Source organism: Muntiacus reevesi, chromosome 1, assembly GCF_963930625.1.
Source record: "Muntiacus reevesi chromosome 1, mMunRee1.1, whole genome shotgun sequence".
Classification (NCBI taxonomy): Eukaryota; Metazoa; Chordata; class Mammalia; order Artiodactyla; family Cervidae; genus Muntiacus; species Muntiacus reevesi.
The window spans coordinates 177983602-178000840 of record NC_089249.1 but is presented as its reverse complement, the minus strand read 5'-3'; the positions used below and the strand labels follow the sequence as shown (position 1 = coordinate 178000840).

Genomic DNA, 17239 nt, shown 5'->3' with positions numbered 1-17239 from the left:
CGCATCCGGGTGGGCAGCGCCGCCTCCTCAGGCTCTCCCCGTGGCTGATTGGACGGCGGCCCCTGGCTGGGGTCCCTGCCTGCCCCCGGGAGCCCCGGTGCTGCCCCTCACCTCTCTCCCTGCGCTGCTCCGCTGGGCCGCCTGCGCCCGGAGTGTCTCACGCAGGACCCTGGCCTCCGTCTGGTGGGCAGAGATGGCGTCCTCAAACTGTGCCTGCAGGGCCTTCAGCTCTGCGGCCATGGCGCTGACGGTGGCCTGGGGGCGCAGCAAGCGGCGTGGGGTCAAGGGGCCGCCCCAGGTGGGGGTAGCAGGCCGTCTGCTCGGGCCCCTGCGGGCAGCCGCATGCCGTCCTGGGCCAGCTGGATGGCTCACTCAGGCCCCGCGGAGGCAGGCCTGCCGCTCCGGCTGACCGGGTGCTGGGTCCTGAGGGGTCACAGCGGTGAAGGGTGCTGGGGCGCAGGGGACAGAGGCCCCATGGGGAGCTTCCCAGGGAAGAGCTGACCGCTCCTGAGCTTCCAAGCAGGCCGTGGCATGGGGGACACCCAGCGCCTCCTCCCTCTAAGTGTGTAAGCACCCACCACACACCTGGGAGGGGTCGGGGGCTCTGCCTGCAGCCCTCGGGCAGGGTCGTCCTGGTTCAGACCCCGCGGCCGGGCCCTGAGCTCGGACACCCTCTGGGAAGAACCCAGCTTGGCCTGACTCTGCTCTCCCGTGGTCCCAGTCCAGGGTGCTCCCTCTGCTGACCAAGGGGCCCCCGGAGCAGCAGCACCCCGCTGCTCGAAGCCCCTCCTGTCATGCACGGGACGCTGCCTGCTCGCCCTGCTCGCCCTGCTCGCCCCGGCCCAGCCCAGCCTCCCCCGCCCGGGGCCCTGCCACCGCCAACACTGGGGCTTGGGGGGTGACCCCCAGGGCCCCTGGATCTGCAGGCCGCTGGCGGGGGATGCTCCATCAGGCCGTGCCCCTGCCCTCGGGGAAGGAGCCGCGCTGGTGCTGCCTGTACCCCCAGCTGCCCCTCTGCCCTGACAAGTGCGTCTTGGATGGTCAGGTCTGGCGGTGCCCCCAGGGTGGCCCCAGGGAGGCTGCGGTGAGGGCATGGTGTTGCCTGCTGGGCAGGGGCGGCCCCTGCGGTGGTGGGCCACAGGGCGGGGCCGGGAGCCCCTCCACACGTGGGGGGCTGCTCGCAGGTCACCCACAACTGGTGTTCCTTGGCTGCTCTTCTTCCCACCCTCCCCCTGAGTGGGTTTTAATTTCCAGGCCAAGGTGGCGAAAGAACCTTTTATGAGCTCCCAGAAGAGCTGGGTTGGCAGGCGCCCCCACCCTGGTCAGCTTGAGGGAAGGCTCCCGGGGGACCCTGCCAGCCGGGTCTTCAGCTCCTGGGTCTTCGAGGTCTTTCCTGGTCCCCTGACCACAGGGTGGTTGGAAGGAGCAACTGGGCAGAGGTCCGGGAAACGAGGCCCCCAACCCCAGGGGGCTTCTACAGCCCTCCCGGCTGTGCCCACGGAAGGGCCATCTGGCCTCGGGGGTGGGGCCAAGCCGGGCGGGGGCTCCCAGGAGGGATGCTCTTGGGTAAGACTGTCCCGGGTGCCGGGAGCGGCTCTGCTCGGTGACCCGGGGAGCCGGGTCCTGCGTCAGGCAGCAGGGGGTGAAGAAACACCATGGCAGCCAGCTCCTGATTGCAACACTCCTCCTCCCTCTCAGTGCCTCTCTCCCCTCCACCCCGCGGGGCCCCTGCACCCCTGCACCCCTCCCTACCCAGTGCCCCTCCCCCCAGTGCCTCTCCCCCAATCCAGTGCCCCCCCGCCCAGCGCCCCTCCCCCACCCAGTGCCCCCAGTGCCCCTCCCCCCAGTGCCCCTCCCCCTGCCCAGCACCCCTTCCCACCCAGTGCCCCTCCCCCAGTGCCCCTCCCCTAGTGCCCCTCCCCCACTCAGCGCCCCCCACCCAGTGCCCCTCCCCCTGCCCAGCACCCCTCCCCCCGCTGTCTGGTAGGTTGGTGCAAACTGCATGGCCTCTCCAGGTCCTGTGGTCTGGGTGGCCAGCCCTCGGTCTGGAGGCACGCCCACTCAGCCTCTCATGAGCAGGCCCCGAGCACAGCCCTGCTCACGGTGTCAGCTCTGGGCCTAACCCTGCAGTCCGCGTGTGGTCTGCTCACTCGTTCTCGGATTCATTGAGTCGTTCACCAACAGGGGAGCATCTAAGCCTGCGCCCCTGGGGCTAGGGGCACACCGGGCACCAGTGGGGCGGGCAGGTGGCCCTGCCAGGAGGACAGAGGCAGGAGCAGAGGGGACAGGGCACCGGCCTGGCTGCGCCAAGTGAGGGTGCTGAGGGCAGTGGGCAGCTGGGCAGCCACATCCTGACCAGCCCTGCCCCCTGCAGGGGTCTGGGCCTGCCCCCAACCCGAACCCTGCCCTGAGCCGTCACCCCCGCCCCTCCTGTCTGCTCCCCGCCAGCCCCCCAGGGTCCTGCCTGACTGCATCAGCTGCCCCGAGCCCTCCCCTGCGTCCTGCCACCCGACTCTGCCCCCCTCCAGAGCAGCACCCACACTACATAAATGGGCCCACAGGCTGGGGGCATAGGGCCCAGGGGCCCACCTCACTCCCCAGAGTCTTGGTTGCTGTTGCCTGCCCTGCCCCCAGACATGGGCTCCTGCGGAGGAGCTGGGGCCCCAGGTGGCCAGCTGGCCGCCCGCAGTGGCCTCCATACCCTGGGGGCCTCCGTCCACTGGCCCAGGCGGGCAGGGCCTGCTGGGGTCTCCTGGCCCCTTGGATGCCCCCCTCCTGCCCTGCTCAGAATTCTCCGCCGGGTCTTTTCCGGGCAGTCTCTGCCTCAGGTCCAACTCGGCCTCCCCAGCTGCACTTCTCCTTGGGAAGGGGACTCCCCAGAGAGTCAGCTGAGACCTCTGAGTCTCCGGCAGCTGCGTCTCACCACGCCAGGGGGGCTGGCGGTGCGGACCCGGGCTCTGCCCCCTCTCTTGCTGGTGCCAGGTCCTCCCCTCTGTGGCTTCTGCAAGGGCATGTGGCCTGACCATCCTCCCCTCCTTGGCCCCGCCCCATCCTGCTTCATCACCTTTTCGTCCCATGGAGACACTGTCACCCCAACAGGGAGCCTGAGTCATCTGGGGGAAACTGAGGTTCAGACAGCTGCGGTGGGGTGGAGGGGAGACCCCTGGGATCAGGCAGGGAGGGGGTACCCCTGGGGTCCACTGCACCTGCGGGGCCATGCGGGCAGCCAGCCCAGGCGTCCGGCTCTGGCCGGGAAGGGCTCACCTTGGCTTGTTCTTGCTGGCCCTGGGCCTCCTGCCGCGCCAGCTGCAGCTCCCCCCGCAGCCGGCTCAGCTCCGCGTCCCGCACAAGCAGGGCCTGCGTGACAGGGGGACACGCCTGAGCAGGCTGGGGGCTCTGACGAGAGCCCAGCGGGGCGCTGGGAGTCACGGCCCCGACACCAGGACAACGGGCTCTAGGAGCAGGGAGCCCCTTGGAGGCAGCTGAGCCCCGAGGAGGCGGGTCCCACCTGCTCCCCGCTCCCGTCTCCGCCCAGGGTACCCCCCCACCGGCACCTGCCCAGTGCCTGCTTTTCCCCAGCATAGGTCAGGGGGCTTCATGGACTACCTCCTCCCTGGAGCCCCCCACCCACCCCTGGCACAGAGCAGGAACCACGGACAGGTCTTGACTTCCCCAAACACTCTGCGTCGCTGAAGGTGAGGGGTGTGCAAGGGCCCCCAGGGGTTCCGTGTCACACCCATTGGCCCCAAGGTGGGAGGGCCCTGCTCTGTCACCAGGAGGGGACACTCGGAGTGACTCACAGACACGCCTCCCCACACACCAGAACCATGGCGACCCCTGAGAGTCCTGTCACAGTGCGATAACCCACATGTAGCTGTTTACTTATCTGTTCCAGTCACTCAACAGTGCATGCTTCAGGATGGCATGGGAGGGCAGCCTGGAGGTGTGCGTGTATGAGCGTGGATGGGATGCCCTGCTTCTGGGGTCTCCAGTGATTATTTCTAGCATTACTGATAATAGCCGCAGAACTCCCATCGGGGGAGGCCAGCAGACGGAAGGGGGGGTCCCTGTGCCCCCCGGGGTGACATCAGCTGTGGAGAAGGTCCATCCGGTGGGAGGGGGTCTGGGGGAGTATGGATACATGTATATGTATGACTGAGTCCCTCTGCTACTCACTGGAAACTACAACACTGTTAATCAGCTACATCCCAATGCAAAGTGCTTTTGGTGTTAAAAAAAAAAAAAAAAAAAAAGGACCACGCCGCCCAGAGCTCAGTGTGGAACGACCCGTCTGGTTGGCGGTCCTGAGACGAGAAAGGCCCGGGGCGCTGCCTGTGCCACAGAGGCGGGCACGGCAGTGTCGATGCCCACATGCTGGTCGGCGCACAGCCATCTCCCGGAGGAGCTTCTGTAACAAGGAGTGTGTCTGCCTTTGGCCCCGGGTCCCAGGGGAGCCTGGAAACCCCTGAAGCATCCCAAGGGAGGGGCATCCATTATGCGCCTGCCCTGAGACCGCACCTGAGCTTGTGCTCACAAGAAGATGGGGGGTGCAGAGAGGCCCCCGTACCCCACCGCCCAGCTCAGGAGGAAGCTGGGCCCCGGGTGTAGCTGATCACACGCAGGCAAGGCAACCCCAACAGAACCCTGAACTTGCCGGGTTAAGCATCCTGATCTGCCAGCAGGTGACCTGCGCTGACTCTGCGGAGAGATGGCCCTTCCCTGGGTCTCTCCACCAGACTCGTCCTGACCTGTGACTTTTACGGCAAAACCGTCACTGCGAGAGCCATGCTGCCTGGAGTTCCGCAGGCCACTCGGGGGCAGTGGGAGCTGAGGGGCTTGCGCAGAATCTCACACCGTCCCTGGACGTTAGTAGGATGCCTCCAGGTCCTCCTTTACCCCTCACCCTTGAAATGCTGCCGCCCAGCAAACCCTTGCTTCCTCCCTCCCAGGATGCAGGAGAGCGGAACAGCGGTGGACGTGGGCCTTGGTGCCCGGCGGGCGCACGGAGCCACTCCGGGCAAGTTATTCACCATCCGCAAATCTGTTTCCCACCAGTCAAGGGGGCCCCGTAAGAGGGTGTCCCTCACAGTATTGTGAGGATGAAACCAGCCATGCAGAAGAGTCTGACAATAAACCTTGGTTATTCCTGCCACTGTGACTCTTCCATCGCAATTTGTATTTTGTACTAACACCTGAGAGGCCCGTCACAGTGCGATAACCCACGTGTAGGTATTCACTTGTCTATTCCACCCACTCAGCAGTGCGTGCTTCAGGATGGCATGGAATACTGGAAGAGCCTGGACTCAGCGGGTAGCTTTCACATGCCCAGTATCTGATTAGAGGCTGTTTGGATGGTTGGCTGATGGGTGAACACACTGACAGATGACTGGCTGACTGATCAGATGGATGGAAGGATAACCAGACGCACGTATGGACAGTGCATGGATGTGGCTGGGCAGCTGAGTGTGTGGGCAGAGGGAAGGGTCTGCAAGTGACTGATGGATGAGTAGTTGAGTGAGTGAGTACATGGGTGGCTGAATGGATGATAGTCCTGATGGTCATGTGCATGGATAGCTAGATGGGTATTTAAGCAAATTGATGGATAGATTTATGGTCAAGTGTGTGAATAGACAATTGGGTATGTTAATAGATGGCCAGATATGTGGGTAGCCAGCTAGGTGTGTGAATAAAGGATGAACATTCAAGTGGATAGATGGATGATGGACAACATGGATGTGTGGCATGGACATGGATGTGTGAATGGAAGCACAGTGCATGCATAAATGTGTAAATGTTGTTCAGTCACTAAGTTGTGTTCGACTCCTTGCGACCCCATGAACTGTAGCCTGCCAGGCTTCCCTGTCATTCACTATCTCCTGGAGTTTGCTCAACTCATGTCCATTGAGTTGGTGATGCCATCCAACCATCTCATCCTCTGTTGCCCTCTTCTGCCCCTGCCTTCAACCTTTCCCAGAATCGGGTCTTTTCCAATGAGTTGGCTCTTTGCATCAAGTGGCCAAAGTACTGGAACTTCAGCTTCAGTATCAGTCCTTCCAATGAATATCCAGGGTTGATTTCCTTTAGGATTGATTGGTTTGATCTCCTTGCAGTCCAAGAGACTCTCAAGAGTCTTCTCCAACACCACAGTTCAAAAGCATCAGTTCTTCGGCACTCAGCCTTCTTTATGGTCCAACTCTCACATCCATGCATGACCACTGGGAAAAGCCATAGCTTTGGCTAGATGGACTTTTGTCGCCAAAGTAATGTCTCTGCTTTTTAATATTCTGTCTAGGTTCGTCATAACTTTTCTTCCAAGGAGCAAGCACCTTTGAATTTCATGGCTGCAGTCACCATCTGCAGTGGTTTTGGAGCCCAAGAAAATAAAGTCTGTCACTGTTTCCAGTTTTTCTCCATCTATTTGCCATGAAGTGATGGGACCTGATGCTGTGATCTAAATTTTTTGAATGTTGAGTTTTAAGCCAGTTTCTTCATGCTCCTCTTTCACTTTCATCCAGAGATTCTTTAGTTTCTCTTCACTTTCTGCTATAAGGATGGTGTCATCTGCTTATCTGAGATTATTGATAGTTCTCTTGGCAATCTTGATTCCAGCTTGTGCTTCATCCAGCCCAGAGTTTCTCGTGATGTACTCTGCATATAAATTAAATAAGCAGGATGACAATATACACCCTTGACATACTCCTTTCCCAATTTTGACCCAGTCTGTTGTTCCATGTCCGGTTCGAACTGTTGCTTCTTGACCTGCATACAGGTTTCTCAGGAGACAGGTAAGGTGGTCTGGTATTCCCATCTGTTGAAGAATTTTCCACAGTGGTTGTGATCCACAGTCAAAGGCTTTAGTATAGTCAATGGAGCAGAAGTAGATGTTTTTCTGGAACTCTCTTGCTTTTTCTACGATCCAACGGATGTTGGCAATTTGATATATGGTTCCTATGCCTTTTCTAAATTCAGCTTGTACATCTGCAAGTTCTTGGTTCACGTACTATTGAAGCCTAGCTTGATGGATTTTGAGCATTATCTTGTGAGAATGTGAAATGAGTGCAATTGTGCGGTAGTTTGAACATTCTTTGGCAGTGTCCTTCTTTGGGATTGGAATGAAACTTGACCTTTTATAATTGGTATAAATATATGTGTATATATATAAATGTATGTGTATATATTTATAAGTGGGCAGGTGGACTAATGGGCAGATGAATGACTGGGTGGATGGGTGTGTGGATGGGTGAATGTCTGGATAGACAGGTGGGTGGATTCATAGACGGATGGCTGGACAGGTAGCTGGATGGACAGATGGATGGAGGGACCGAGAGGAGGGTGAATGTCCACCAAGACTGCGGTGGGAGATCAGAGCTGCGATTACAGTGACTTACACAGCGGCCCACACAGCCCTCTTACTGGGTCGGGCATGCACGGTGAGTGGATGGGGGCCCCCCGCCCCACGGTCCCCCCGTCACCTGCTGCTTCTCATTCTCCAGCTGAAGGAGACGCTCGTCTCGCTCACGCCTCAGGCTCTGAATTTCCTCCTTCAGTGCCTCCCTCCTGGTCGCGCTCTTCACCACCAGCTCCTTCTCCCGTTTCAGCCGGCATACCGCTGCTTCCTTTTCTTCCGTCAGAGACAGACTCAGGGTCTCCTGGGCCGAAGGAGGGGGCAGGTGTGAAGACACACAGGTCAGAGCTCGTGAGAGCAGCAGGAGGCGTCTGTGCTCCTGAGTGAGAGCAGGTCCGTGGACGCCGGGGCGGGACAGCTGCCCGGAGGGTGTCCAGGCCAGCTGGCCGCTGGCCCCGTCTCCCACAGTGACAGGAGCTGTGGAGGGCTCTGAGCCTCAGCATCCGCCACCCCGCGGCCCATTCACAGCTCAGAAGCCCTTCCCGAGTTCGGAGCACCAGGCACCCTGACACCAGGGTGTGTGAGGACGTGTCACTCGGGGCCTGCCGGCCTGGGACCAGTGGACGGCTCAGAGGGCACGGAGCTGCCTGCAAATACGGGCCTCAGACCGCGGCAGGTCAGCCGACACCCCAGGGCGCCTGCTCTGTGAGGGCCGTGAGCGGTCCTCCCGCTCAGCCCCAGGGTGGCCTGGCCCGCCTGCTGCCCGCTGGTCTCCTGGGCTCGCTGCCTCTGCGGACACAGCAGGGACACGTCCCTGGGCAGTGACCGGGCAGCTGGGGGCGGGGGTCCCGGGAAGGCAGACCTTCTCCCTCTGGAGCCGTGCGAGGTCCTCGCGGTGGGCCCGCGCCCGGCTCTCCAGGGCCAGCTGCGCGTCCTGCTCCCGCTGCACCACCTGCCGCCGCAGCCTCGTCTCCTGGGCCTCCCAGGCGCTCTGTAGCTGCTCCAGTTCCCCTGCCAAGGGACAGGCACGTCCAGACCCGCGGGGAGGCCCGGCCCCGCAGCACCCTGCCGCCCGTGGGCCCCTGGCTCTGGGGAGGCTGCAAGTCGGTGGGACAGAGCCCCCCGACCGCTCAGCAGACACGTCTTGATGGCAGCCCGCACGGCTGGGGTGGGCTGAGCAGAGGCAGGGTAACGGGGGGTGGGCAGCGGCTGCCACATGGGCCTTGTGACAGAGCCCATCCCAAGCCTTGGGCCGGCAGCAGACCCGGTGGGCGCCCGCCAGTCGCAGACAGCAGCGGCAGGGGCTCTTGGCTGACTGTAGGCGTGAACTCCCCGCCGTGTTTGGCCCCGTTGGGGTGCAGTGAGCAGGAGCCGCCCACCCGGGGAAAGCTCAGGGAAGGGGGGCAGAGGGAGCTCATCGGGTCTGCACCTTGCAGGGCCTGCCTGGCCAGCCGTGCGCTCCGGGCCTCTCCCTCCAGCTGCTCCTGCTGTGCCTGCAGCTGCGATGCCAGCTGTTGGGCCTCAAAGAGGCTGCTCTCCAGGGCGTCCCTCTCGGCCCTGCGGGGAGTCAGCACACCACAGGCGAGTCATCCACGCCGGCAGAGGACCCCGCTGGACGAAGCATTGTGGAGCCCATTTGCTGGGAGGTGTCCTCCAAGGCCGGGCCGCCAATCAGAAGTCAGACACAGGATGCCTCATTCATTTTAAATCTCTAAGAAGAGATTGGAGCCCACACAGAAAACAGTCCAGGTGGATTAAAAAGCTAAATACAAAACCAAAATAGATAACAACTGAGCAACTCAGAACTGTAAAAACTGTAGAAGAAAGTACTGAAGGATATTTTATAATCTTAAGCAGGACACAAAAGTCAGAAGACAAAAATAAGGAGGCCGACAGTTCTGAATACATTTAAAGAGAGGGAGACAGAGTTCTGTGCAGAAAAGATTCCACAAATCAAGTCAAAAGATGGGGGACAGACTTGGAGATAATATTTGCACTAAATATATTACAGTTAATATCCATCATATACAAAGAGCTCCTACCAATCAATGACAGAAAGTGGCTTATCCGACAGAAAAATGAGAACAATGGCTGTTATTCACAAAGAAAACAAGAATGGTGAATAAACATATGAAACTCACTAGTCCTCAAGGGGGTTCAGATCTTATCTGTGCTGTTTCATCCATCATGCATCACATTAGCAAAGCTGAAAATAGTGATCATATTTCTTGTTGGCAGGGGTGCAAGGCCCACTTCGGCAGAGGGGTACTAGGAAATTTTAAAACAAACTGTGCAAAGATTTTGTTTGGGCCAGCAATTCTAGTTCTGTGGGTCAGCGCTTTAGAAACACACGTGAACCAGTGACTCAGTACAGGACACTCCCTGTAGCCTCAGATAGGGCCTGAATCTGACTCAGCATCCATGCCATTCAATGCAAGAATGTTTCAGAAACCACAGTGCATCTCATCTGCTGCTAACGACAGTGAGGAAACTCTGTGCCCTCTCTGAGGAGCAGCCTCCAGCGCAGAACACGAGTAGCACCATCCCCGGCATGGAGAAGCTGTCTCTGCGTCTGGGCAGACACGGCCAGTCAGAAAATGCCTGGGATGGACAGGGCCACTCAGCAGCTCCCGCCTCTGGGGAGGGTGATGGCGGGACCTGCGTCTCCAGCAGCAAGTCCGTCAGTCACCAGCCAGACAGTGAGCACGCGTTCATGTTAATGGCACGTGCTGAGTCCTGCACTGATGCACGGTGAAAAAAATCCACTGACCGAACAACAGGGATGCAAAGCAAACACTCCGCACCGACGCCACGTGCAGACACAGCCCACGCCCAGCCCCAGACAGGCCGGCGGGCCAGGGAGGGCTGTGGGCCGCAGAGGAGCTTGCTCAGCCTGCCCGGCCCCCAGAGTCCCCCTCGGGCCCGCGCGGCTGCCGCTAGTGTCGGGGAGGGACGTGTCAGCACCCCCCAGGGCGCCCTGGGGCCTGCGGCGCCCAGGAGCCTCACTGCGCTGGTACCCTGGCCCTGCAGGACCCGCCCTCGCAGCCCCGTGCATTCCCTGCTCGCCACGTCAGCCTGCCTGTGCCCTCTGCCTGCAGGGCTCTTCGCAGCGTCCCGTCCACTCCACACGCACCTTCCCCAGGTGCCCACCTGGTCCCCTCCGGGGGACGTGGCCTGTGTGGGTCAGACACCGAACGGTCACCCAGAGGCAGAGACTCTGAGAACGAGTGCAGTCTCTCCCCCATCCCGCCTCCTGGAAGGCGGCTGGCACCACCAGCAAGGGTGAGGGGGTGCGGGCGTGGACTCAGTCCGTCTTGCTGAAGCCTGAGAACTAAGAGGGGTCCCTGGTGCTGCAGGCTTGTCAGGGCCTGGGACTGGGGGCCGGACGACCTCAAAACCCAGGGTCCTCACTCATCAGGAGAAGCACGTCATGTCCCAAGCACCTTGTCAGCAGAAGCTCAGACTGGTCCCTGGGAAACGCTCTTTAGTGGGTGTGTGACTCTGCCTGGGGTCGGCAGGACCACCGTGTGCAGAGGCCCTGTGCCCAGTGGTCACGGGTGAGTGAGGGGAGGGTCCTCTGACCAGGTCCTGTGGGCAGCAAATGATGGCAGGAGGAAAGAGGCGCCGACCCCTCCCCTCAGAGTGCCGGTGGGGCCTGGGAGGGGTCCAGGGGCAGAGCCTGAGACCCTCTGCTTTCGCCCACCCACAGAGTCCTCATCAGGCTTCCTGCTGCAGTCTGTGCCCACAGTTTCATTGGGAGGGGAGTCTTCCCTCTTTCCTTCCCCTTTTCTTCTGTGACAAAGTCCAAGGATCCTGATCTCTAAATTTCCTCATGGCCTCTAGTTCTGGAATTCCAGGAGGAATTCTTTCAATAAAAACCCTTGGATGTTCCTGAGATGGGTGCAAGGTGAAGAAAGCCATGAGCCTCTGGATGTCCTCAGAGGTCACAGGCCAGCTCAGCTCACCAGGCAACCGTCTGCAGGGCACCCCTTCTTGCCTATGAGTGTCTGCCCCAGCTCTCCTGGAAGTGGCCCTGATGGTTTCAGGGTTTACCCCGCCCCCTCAGCCTCGTTGTTCCCTGGGGCTGCCACCACCCAGGCTCTGGGAATAAGCATAGGGCCCGAGTCTGCCCATCTGAGCCCTGTGGCTCCCAGGATCCAATCAAGGACATCGGATGGTTCAAGATGGCTGTGGGCAGAGGCTCTCAGGACTCATGGGGCAAAGGGTGCTCTGTGTCTGCTGGCCATCTTGCCAGCTTTCACCTTGAGCCTGCCCAAGAATGACAGGGGAGAGGCGGAGACTTGAGGGTACCATGGGAGCACCTGGATCCAGCCTTGCCTGAGGCGGTGAGTACCTGGTACCGCTCAGATCCGTGAGCAAGACTTTCCACGTCTTTCTGCTGGCCTGAGATGGGTTTCTGCTGCCTGCCACCTGGCCAGTGCAGCCCCCTCTCTCAGGAAGGCTGCCCTAGGCACATCTACCTCTTCTGGGTGCTCCGTGAGCCCGCAGGCACTGCGTGTGCCCCTCACTTATAGCCTCTCTGCCATGTACACACACTTGCCCCGCCCCAGGGTCACTGCGTGCCCATCCACACTACACTGTGGCTCCTGGAGGTCAAGGCCACATAAACACTTGCCGGTGGGTCCCCAGGTACCTGAGATCAGCTGCCTCCTCGGCCATGAGCTGACCTTGCTTCTCCAGGGCCTCCTGCTTGGCCAGCAGCTGGACTCGCTCTTCAGACAAAGCCTCCTTCTCCTGCAGGGCCCTCTGGAGAGCGGCCATCTGGGCCTCCTGGTCCTGCAGGCGCAGGGCCAGCTGCTTCTCCAGGGCCTGTTTCTTGCATGTGACCTAGAGGAGGAGGAGGGGAAAGTCCAGCAGAGAGAGTGGGAGGGTTACGAGGGGCCTCTAGAGGGAAAAGGAGGACTTCAGAAAAAGTGGTTTCCTTCGGAACAGCAACGGAGGAAAGAGTGGGGGAGGACCGTGGCCAGGAGATGTAGAGGACCCCTGGTCCACGTGTGTTTTCACAGCAGAGGGGCCTCCAGTCCTGAAACCATGATGGAGAAATTATTGGATTGAGCACCACCAGGTGGGATCCAGCTGTCAATCTAAACAGTAACCTTTGTTGGGCCACAAGTTTCCAGGGCTGGGAGACATTGCACAGAAATGCGAAGAAGGTGACAGAAGACTAGATTGTTGCAGACTAACACTTCCACCAAGAACATCACAAAAATCTGGACAAAATCTGTCACAGGAGTCCGTATAGGGCCTCAGAGAGCTGCCCAGGCAGCTGAGACTGAAGGAGCAAAAATCCCAGAGGAAAGGGAGGCAGAGGAGTGAGGCCACCACTCAGCATCCTGGTGCTTATCAGTCTATTTGTCAGGGTTGCATGATCAAAAGTTAATATATGAGATTATATTTCTACATACTAGTAATGGACATAGGAAAGTGAAATTGTAACAGCAAGGCATAATATCAAGTCCAGGAATTAATTTAATCAAAGATGTGTAAAGCCTCTACACTGAAAACTACAAAACACAAGTGAGAAGGATTAAGAAAAGAAAACAACGGAGAGATATACCATGCTCACGGATAGACAGCTGGATACAGTTAAGACGCCCATTCTTCTCAAACTGATCTATGAATTCAGCAAAATCCCAGTCAAGTTTCTACCAGGTTTTTTTGGGGGGTGTGCAAATTGACAAATCTGATTCTAAAGTGTAAATAACCAAACCATCTTGAAAAGAAGGATTAGATGGGAATACTCAACATTACTTCATTACAAGATATTAGAAAGCTACAGTAATGAAGACTGTGCAGTTTTGGTGAAAGGATGAACAAAGAGATGAATTTGCACAGATCACAATATGATCTGGGCACGTACATGCCCATGTAGGCCCAATTTATTGTTGCCAAGATCATCCCAGAAGGAAAGGAAAGTCTTTTAAAAATTGGTGCTGAAACAACTGGATATTAATGTGAACAACAGTGGACCCCAGTTCCTATTCCATACCACACACCCACAGTTCTCACACCTTCGTGTGTGTCAGTCACTAGGAGGGATGATTAAAATCCAGATTTTTGGCCCCATCCATAGAGTTTCAGATTCAGTAGGTTTCAGGAGGGCAGCAGAGAATCTGCATTTTGAGCAAGTTCTCAAGTGAGACTGATGCTGCTGGCCTGTGGAGCACAGTGTGAGAACCCCGCCAGCTTTACGCGGATCACAGACCTGAGGACTGGAGGAAAACCCGCTGGGATACTGTCTTGTCCTCGGGCTGGGCAACAATTTCTCAGACAACACGTAGAAAATACTAACCATAAATTTTTTTAAAATTTGCTAAACTGAATTTTGCCAAAGTTAAACTTTTCTGTCCATCAAAAATGCTGGCAACAAAGTGTATACACAAATCACACCAACGTGAGAACATCTGTCTGACAAAGTGTTTGTACCCAAGATATGTGAACTAGAAACCCGTAACCAAAATGGGAAAACCCAATAAAAGTAGACAGTAGGCTTGAACAGACACTCGACAAGTTAAGGTATACAAATATTTGATAATCATATGAAAATGTGCTTAATGCCTTTTATTATCAGAAAATGGCCAATAAAACCACAAAGGCACACAACTTCGCACACAGAGAGTAGCAAGACGGATGATGCCAAGTGTTGACAAGGCCGATCAGCAGCCGGAAGCCTCCCACAGTTCTGGCCAGTGAAGTGATACAACCACTGGGGAAACTGCTTGGCAGTGTCTAATAATGTTCAGGAACATCTACCCAGTGACTCCACAGTTCACGCTTAGGTATTTACTCAAGAGAAATGAGAATATCCGTATGAGATTTCTACATGCGTGCTTGTAGCAGTCTTGTCCATCTCCAAATTGGAAGCAACCTAAAAATCCAGCAGTGGGTAAATGGGTAAAAAGATGTAATTTATCCATATGATGGAATATTACTATGCCGTCAAAAGCAGGCGCTTTTGACACCCCTTTTTTGGGCTCCAAAATCACTGCAGATGGTGATTGCAGCCATGAAATTAAAAGATGCTTACTCATTGGAAGGAAAGTTATGACCAACCTAGATAGCATATTAAAAAGCAGAGATATTACTTTGCCAACAAATGTCCGTCTGGTCAAGGCTATGGTTTTCCCAGCGGTCATGTATGGATGTGAGAGTTGGACTGTGAAGAAAGCTGAGCGCTGAAGAATTGTTGCTTTTGAACTGTGGTGTTGGAGAAGACTCGTGAGAGTCCCTTGGACTGCAAGGAGATCCATCCAGTCCATCCTAAAGGAGATCAATCCTGGGTGTTCATGGAAGGACTGATGCTGAAGCTGAAACTCCAATACTTTGGCCACCTGATGTGAAGAGCTGACTCATTTGAAAAGACCCTGATGCTGGGAGGGATTGGGGGCAGGAGGAGAAGGGGACGACAGAGGATGAGATGGCTGGATGGCATCAGCGATTCAATGGACATGCGTTTGAGTAAACTCCGGGAGTTGGTGATGGACAGGGAGGCCTGGCATGCTGTGATTCATGGGGTCGCAAAGAGTTGGACACGACTGAGCGACTGATCTGAACTGAACTGAACTGAACCACAGAGATGACTCTCAAAGATGTCATGTTGAGGGTGAGAAGCTGGACTCCTAAGTGTCTGCACCCCATGACTCCCTATGCAATAACATCTAAAGCTGGTGAAGCCAGTCCACGGTGGCCCAGGTCAGGGCAGAGGACGCCTGGGTGGCCGTGCCACGGGGGAGCCTGCACCCTGACCACGCTGGTGTCCCCCCCAGGGCTCACCACTGTCATCACCCACTGAGCTGTGCGCTGGCTTTACTGAATGTAACAATGCGTCACCCAAAACAGAGGGAAAGGACAGGACAGAGTCTGAGAAACAGGAAGAGGCGAGCCTGAGCCCCGAAGGTGACAGGCCATGAAGCCTGAGCACCACTGGGGGTCCAAGGCTCTGCAGGGACCGGTTTCCACGTGGGCCACCACGGCTGGAGTCAGGAGAAAGCAAACGTGCCGCCGTGTCTCGTGGTACGGAGTCTGACCTCCTCCACGGGAGATCCACGTCGGCAGATTTGGGAATGGATGCAGGGATGCGGCTGTGAGCGTGTGACTGGGCAGCTCTGTTGTGTGGATGTGGTCCAGGAAGAAGACAGACAAGATGACAGAGGGGCAGGGGAGCGTCTCCCTTGAGTGTGTGAGTATCGCTGGGCCCGAGGCCTTCGACCCTCTGGCCGGGGGACCCAGACCCTGGATGCTGGGGACAGGCCCGATGTAGACGTCCATTTAGCGTGCCGCTCCCCCATCCCCTACCTCCCACACCGGGAAGCCGGCTTCAAATCAGCCAAGTCGGGCAGCCTGAGCTTAGAAAGTGCCGGTGCTGATGTCCAAGGGCCAGTGTGGCTTCTGTATCTGTGCGTGCCCGCCCACCCCAGAGGCAGGGGCGGCCCTGTCAGATGCGGCTGGGGACTGGGAGCCCCACGACCCCCTCACCTGGCCCACCTGCGCCTGCAACTGGGCCCGTTCTCGCTGGAGTCGGGCCGCCTGACCCTCCAGCCGCTCCAGCCGCTCCTCCAGCCGCCCGCAGGCCCGCTGCAGGCCCCTCCTCTCAGTTCGCAGGAGCTCCACCTGCCCCTCGGCCTGCGCCAGCTGCTCCCGGGCGCCGGCCTGCCCTTGCGCCAGCGTCTGCTGCTGTGCCCGCAGCTCGTCCCGCTCCTGCTCCAGCTGCCGGAGAGGCGGGGACAGGGCGTGGTCCGTGTGCAGACCCAAGCCCCATGCACCCTTGCCCCCAAGTCCAGGAGTGGAGATGGTGGGGAGGAGGATGAACAAAGGGGGAGCCCTGAGCTTGGGGGGCCGGGGCTGCACCGGGGATCACAGCTGCCCTGGGGAAGCGGGACTTGGGGGAGGTCCGACCCCCCGGGCCCTCGTCTCACCTGCAGGACCAGGCGGTTCAGGGAGCCTTTGTCCTGAGCCAGCGTCTCTGTCACAGCAGCCATCTTGGCCAGGGAGCCCCTCTGCTCCACCCCCTCCGCCTTGAGCCGGCTCACGAGCAGCTCCAGGTCAGCTTTGCTGGCCTCGGCCTAGGGTGGGGAGGGCAGAGGTCAACCAGCAGGGAAGCTTCTAGATTCGGGGGAGCTACGACGGGGTGGGGAGTGAGACGCGCGTCACAGAGGTGTGCACGCTGGAGCTCCGGGGGGGGCCGGGAAGCGGTTCTGAAGTGGCGAGGCCCCGGGGGTGGACGGTGGCCCCTGGGTCCAAGGCTGCAGCCAGGCAGGCGAGCGGGCGCCCGAGGGAGGGGCCCCTGAGAGCGGCTGTGTCTGGCGCCCAGGGGGACGGGCCAGGGCACACTGGTTGGGGACCGAGGGAGGGGGTCACCCCGAGGCTGGGGCCGGGGGACACCCCTGAGCTTGGGGCCAGGGGATGGTCTGCAAGCCCAGGCTGGTGAGGAGAGGGGCGAGGTGGGGCAGCCGGGGGCGCACCCGGGCCAGGGCGCCGTGCAGACCCGCCCTCTCGCTCTCCAGGACATCCCTCTGCAGCCGCGCCGAGCCCAGCGCCTCCTGGGCCGACACCAGCTCCGTCTTGAGCCCCGAGACCGTCCCCTCCAGCTGCTCCAGGCGCCCTTGACTGAGACCCGGAAACAGAGGGCAGAGGGCATGAGGCCGCCTCAGGACCAGAGCCGGGCCACTTGTGGGGCCCGCAGTCAGGGTGACTGCCCGCGGCTGCCCCCAAGGTGCGGGGCCCCAGAGGAGCACGGGTCCCCTGTAGGCCCGGAGTTGCTGCCCAGCTGGGCGTGGGTGTGTCTGCTCGGACCTGAGTGACAGCCTGGGCCAGCAGAGGGCACCCACGCTGCGGCCCACCCCGGTGGGGCCCAGGTATCGGGGTGGGTTTACT

At 58.9% G+C, this 17239-nt stretch overlaps 1 protein-coding gene across 1 annotated transcript in view; it reads right to left on the bottom strand.

Moving 5' to 3' along the window:
- CROCC2 (ciliary rootlet coiled-coil, rootletin family member 2) overlaps positions 1–17239 on the bottom strand; it is a 53429-nt gene that overhangs the window by 17238 nt on the left and 18952 nt on the right. Inside the window, 9 exon segments of the mRNA XM_065914098.1 lie at positions 112–255; positions 3265–3357; positions 7473–7649; positions 8208–8356; positions 8775–8902; positions 12000–12193; positions 15842–16072; positions 16282–16428; positions 16828–16972. Of these exon segments, the coding sequence (XP_065770170.1) occupies positions 112–255; positions 3265–3357; positions 7473–7649; positions 8208–8356; positions 8775–8902; positions 12000–12193; positions 15842–16072; positions 16282–16428; positions 16828–16972 (1408 nt within the window).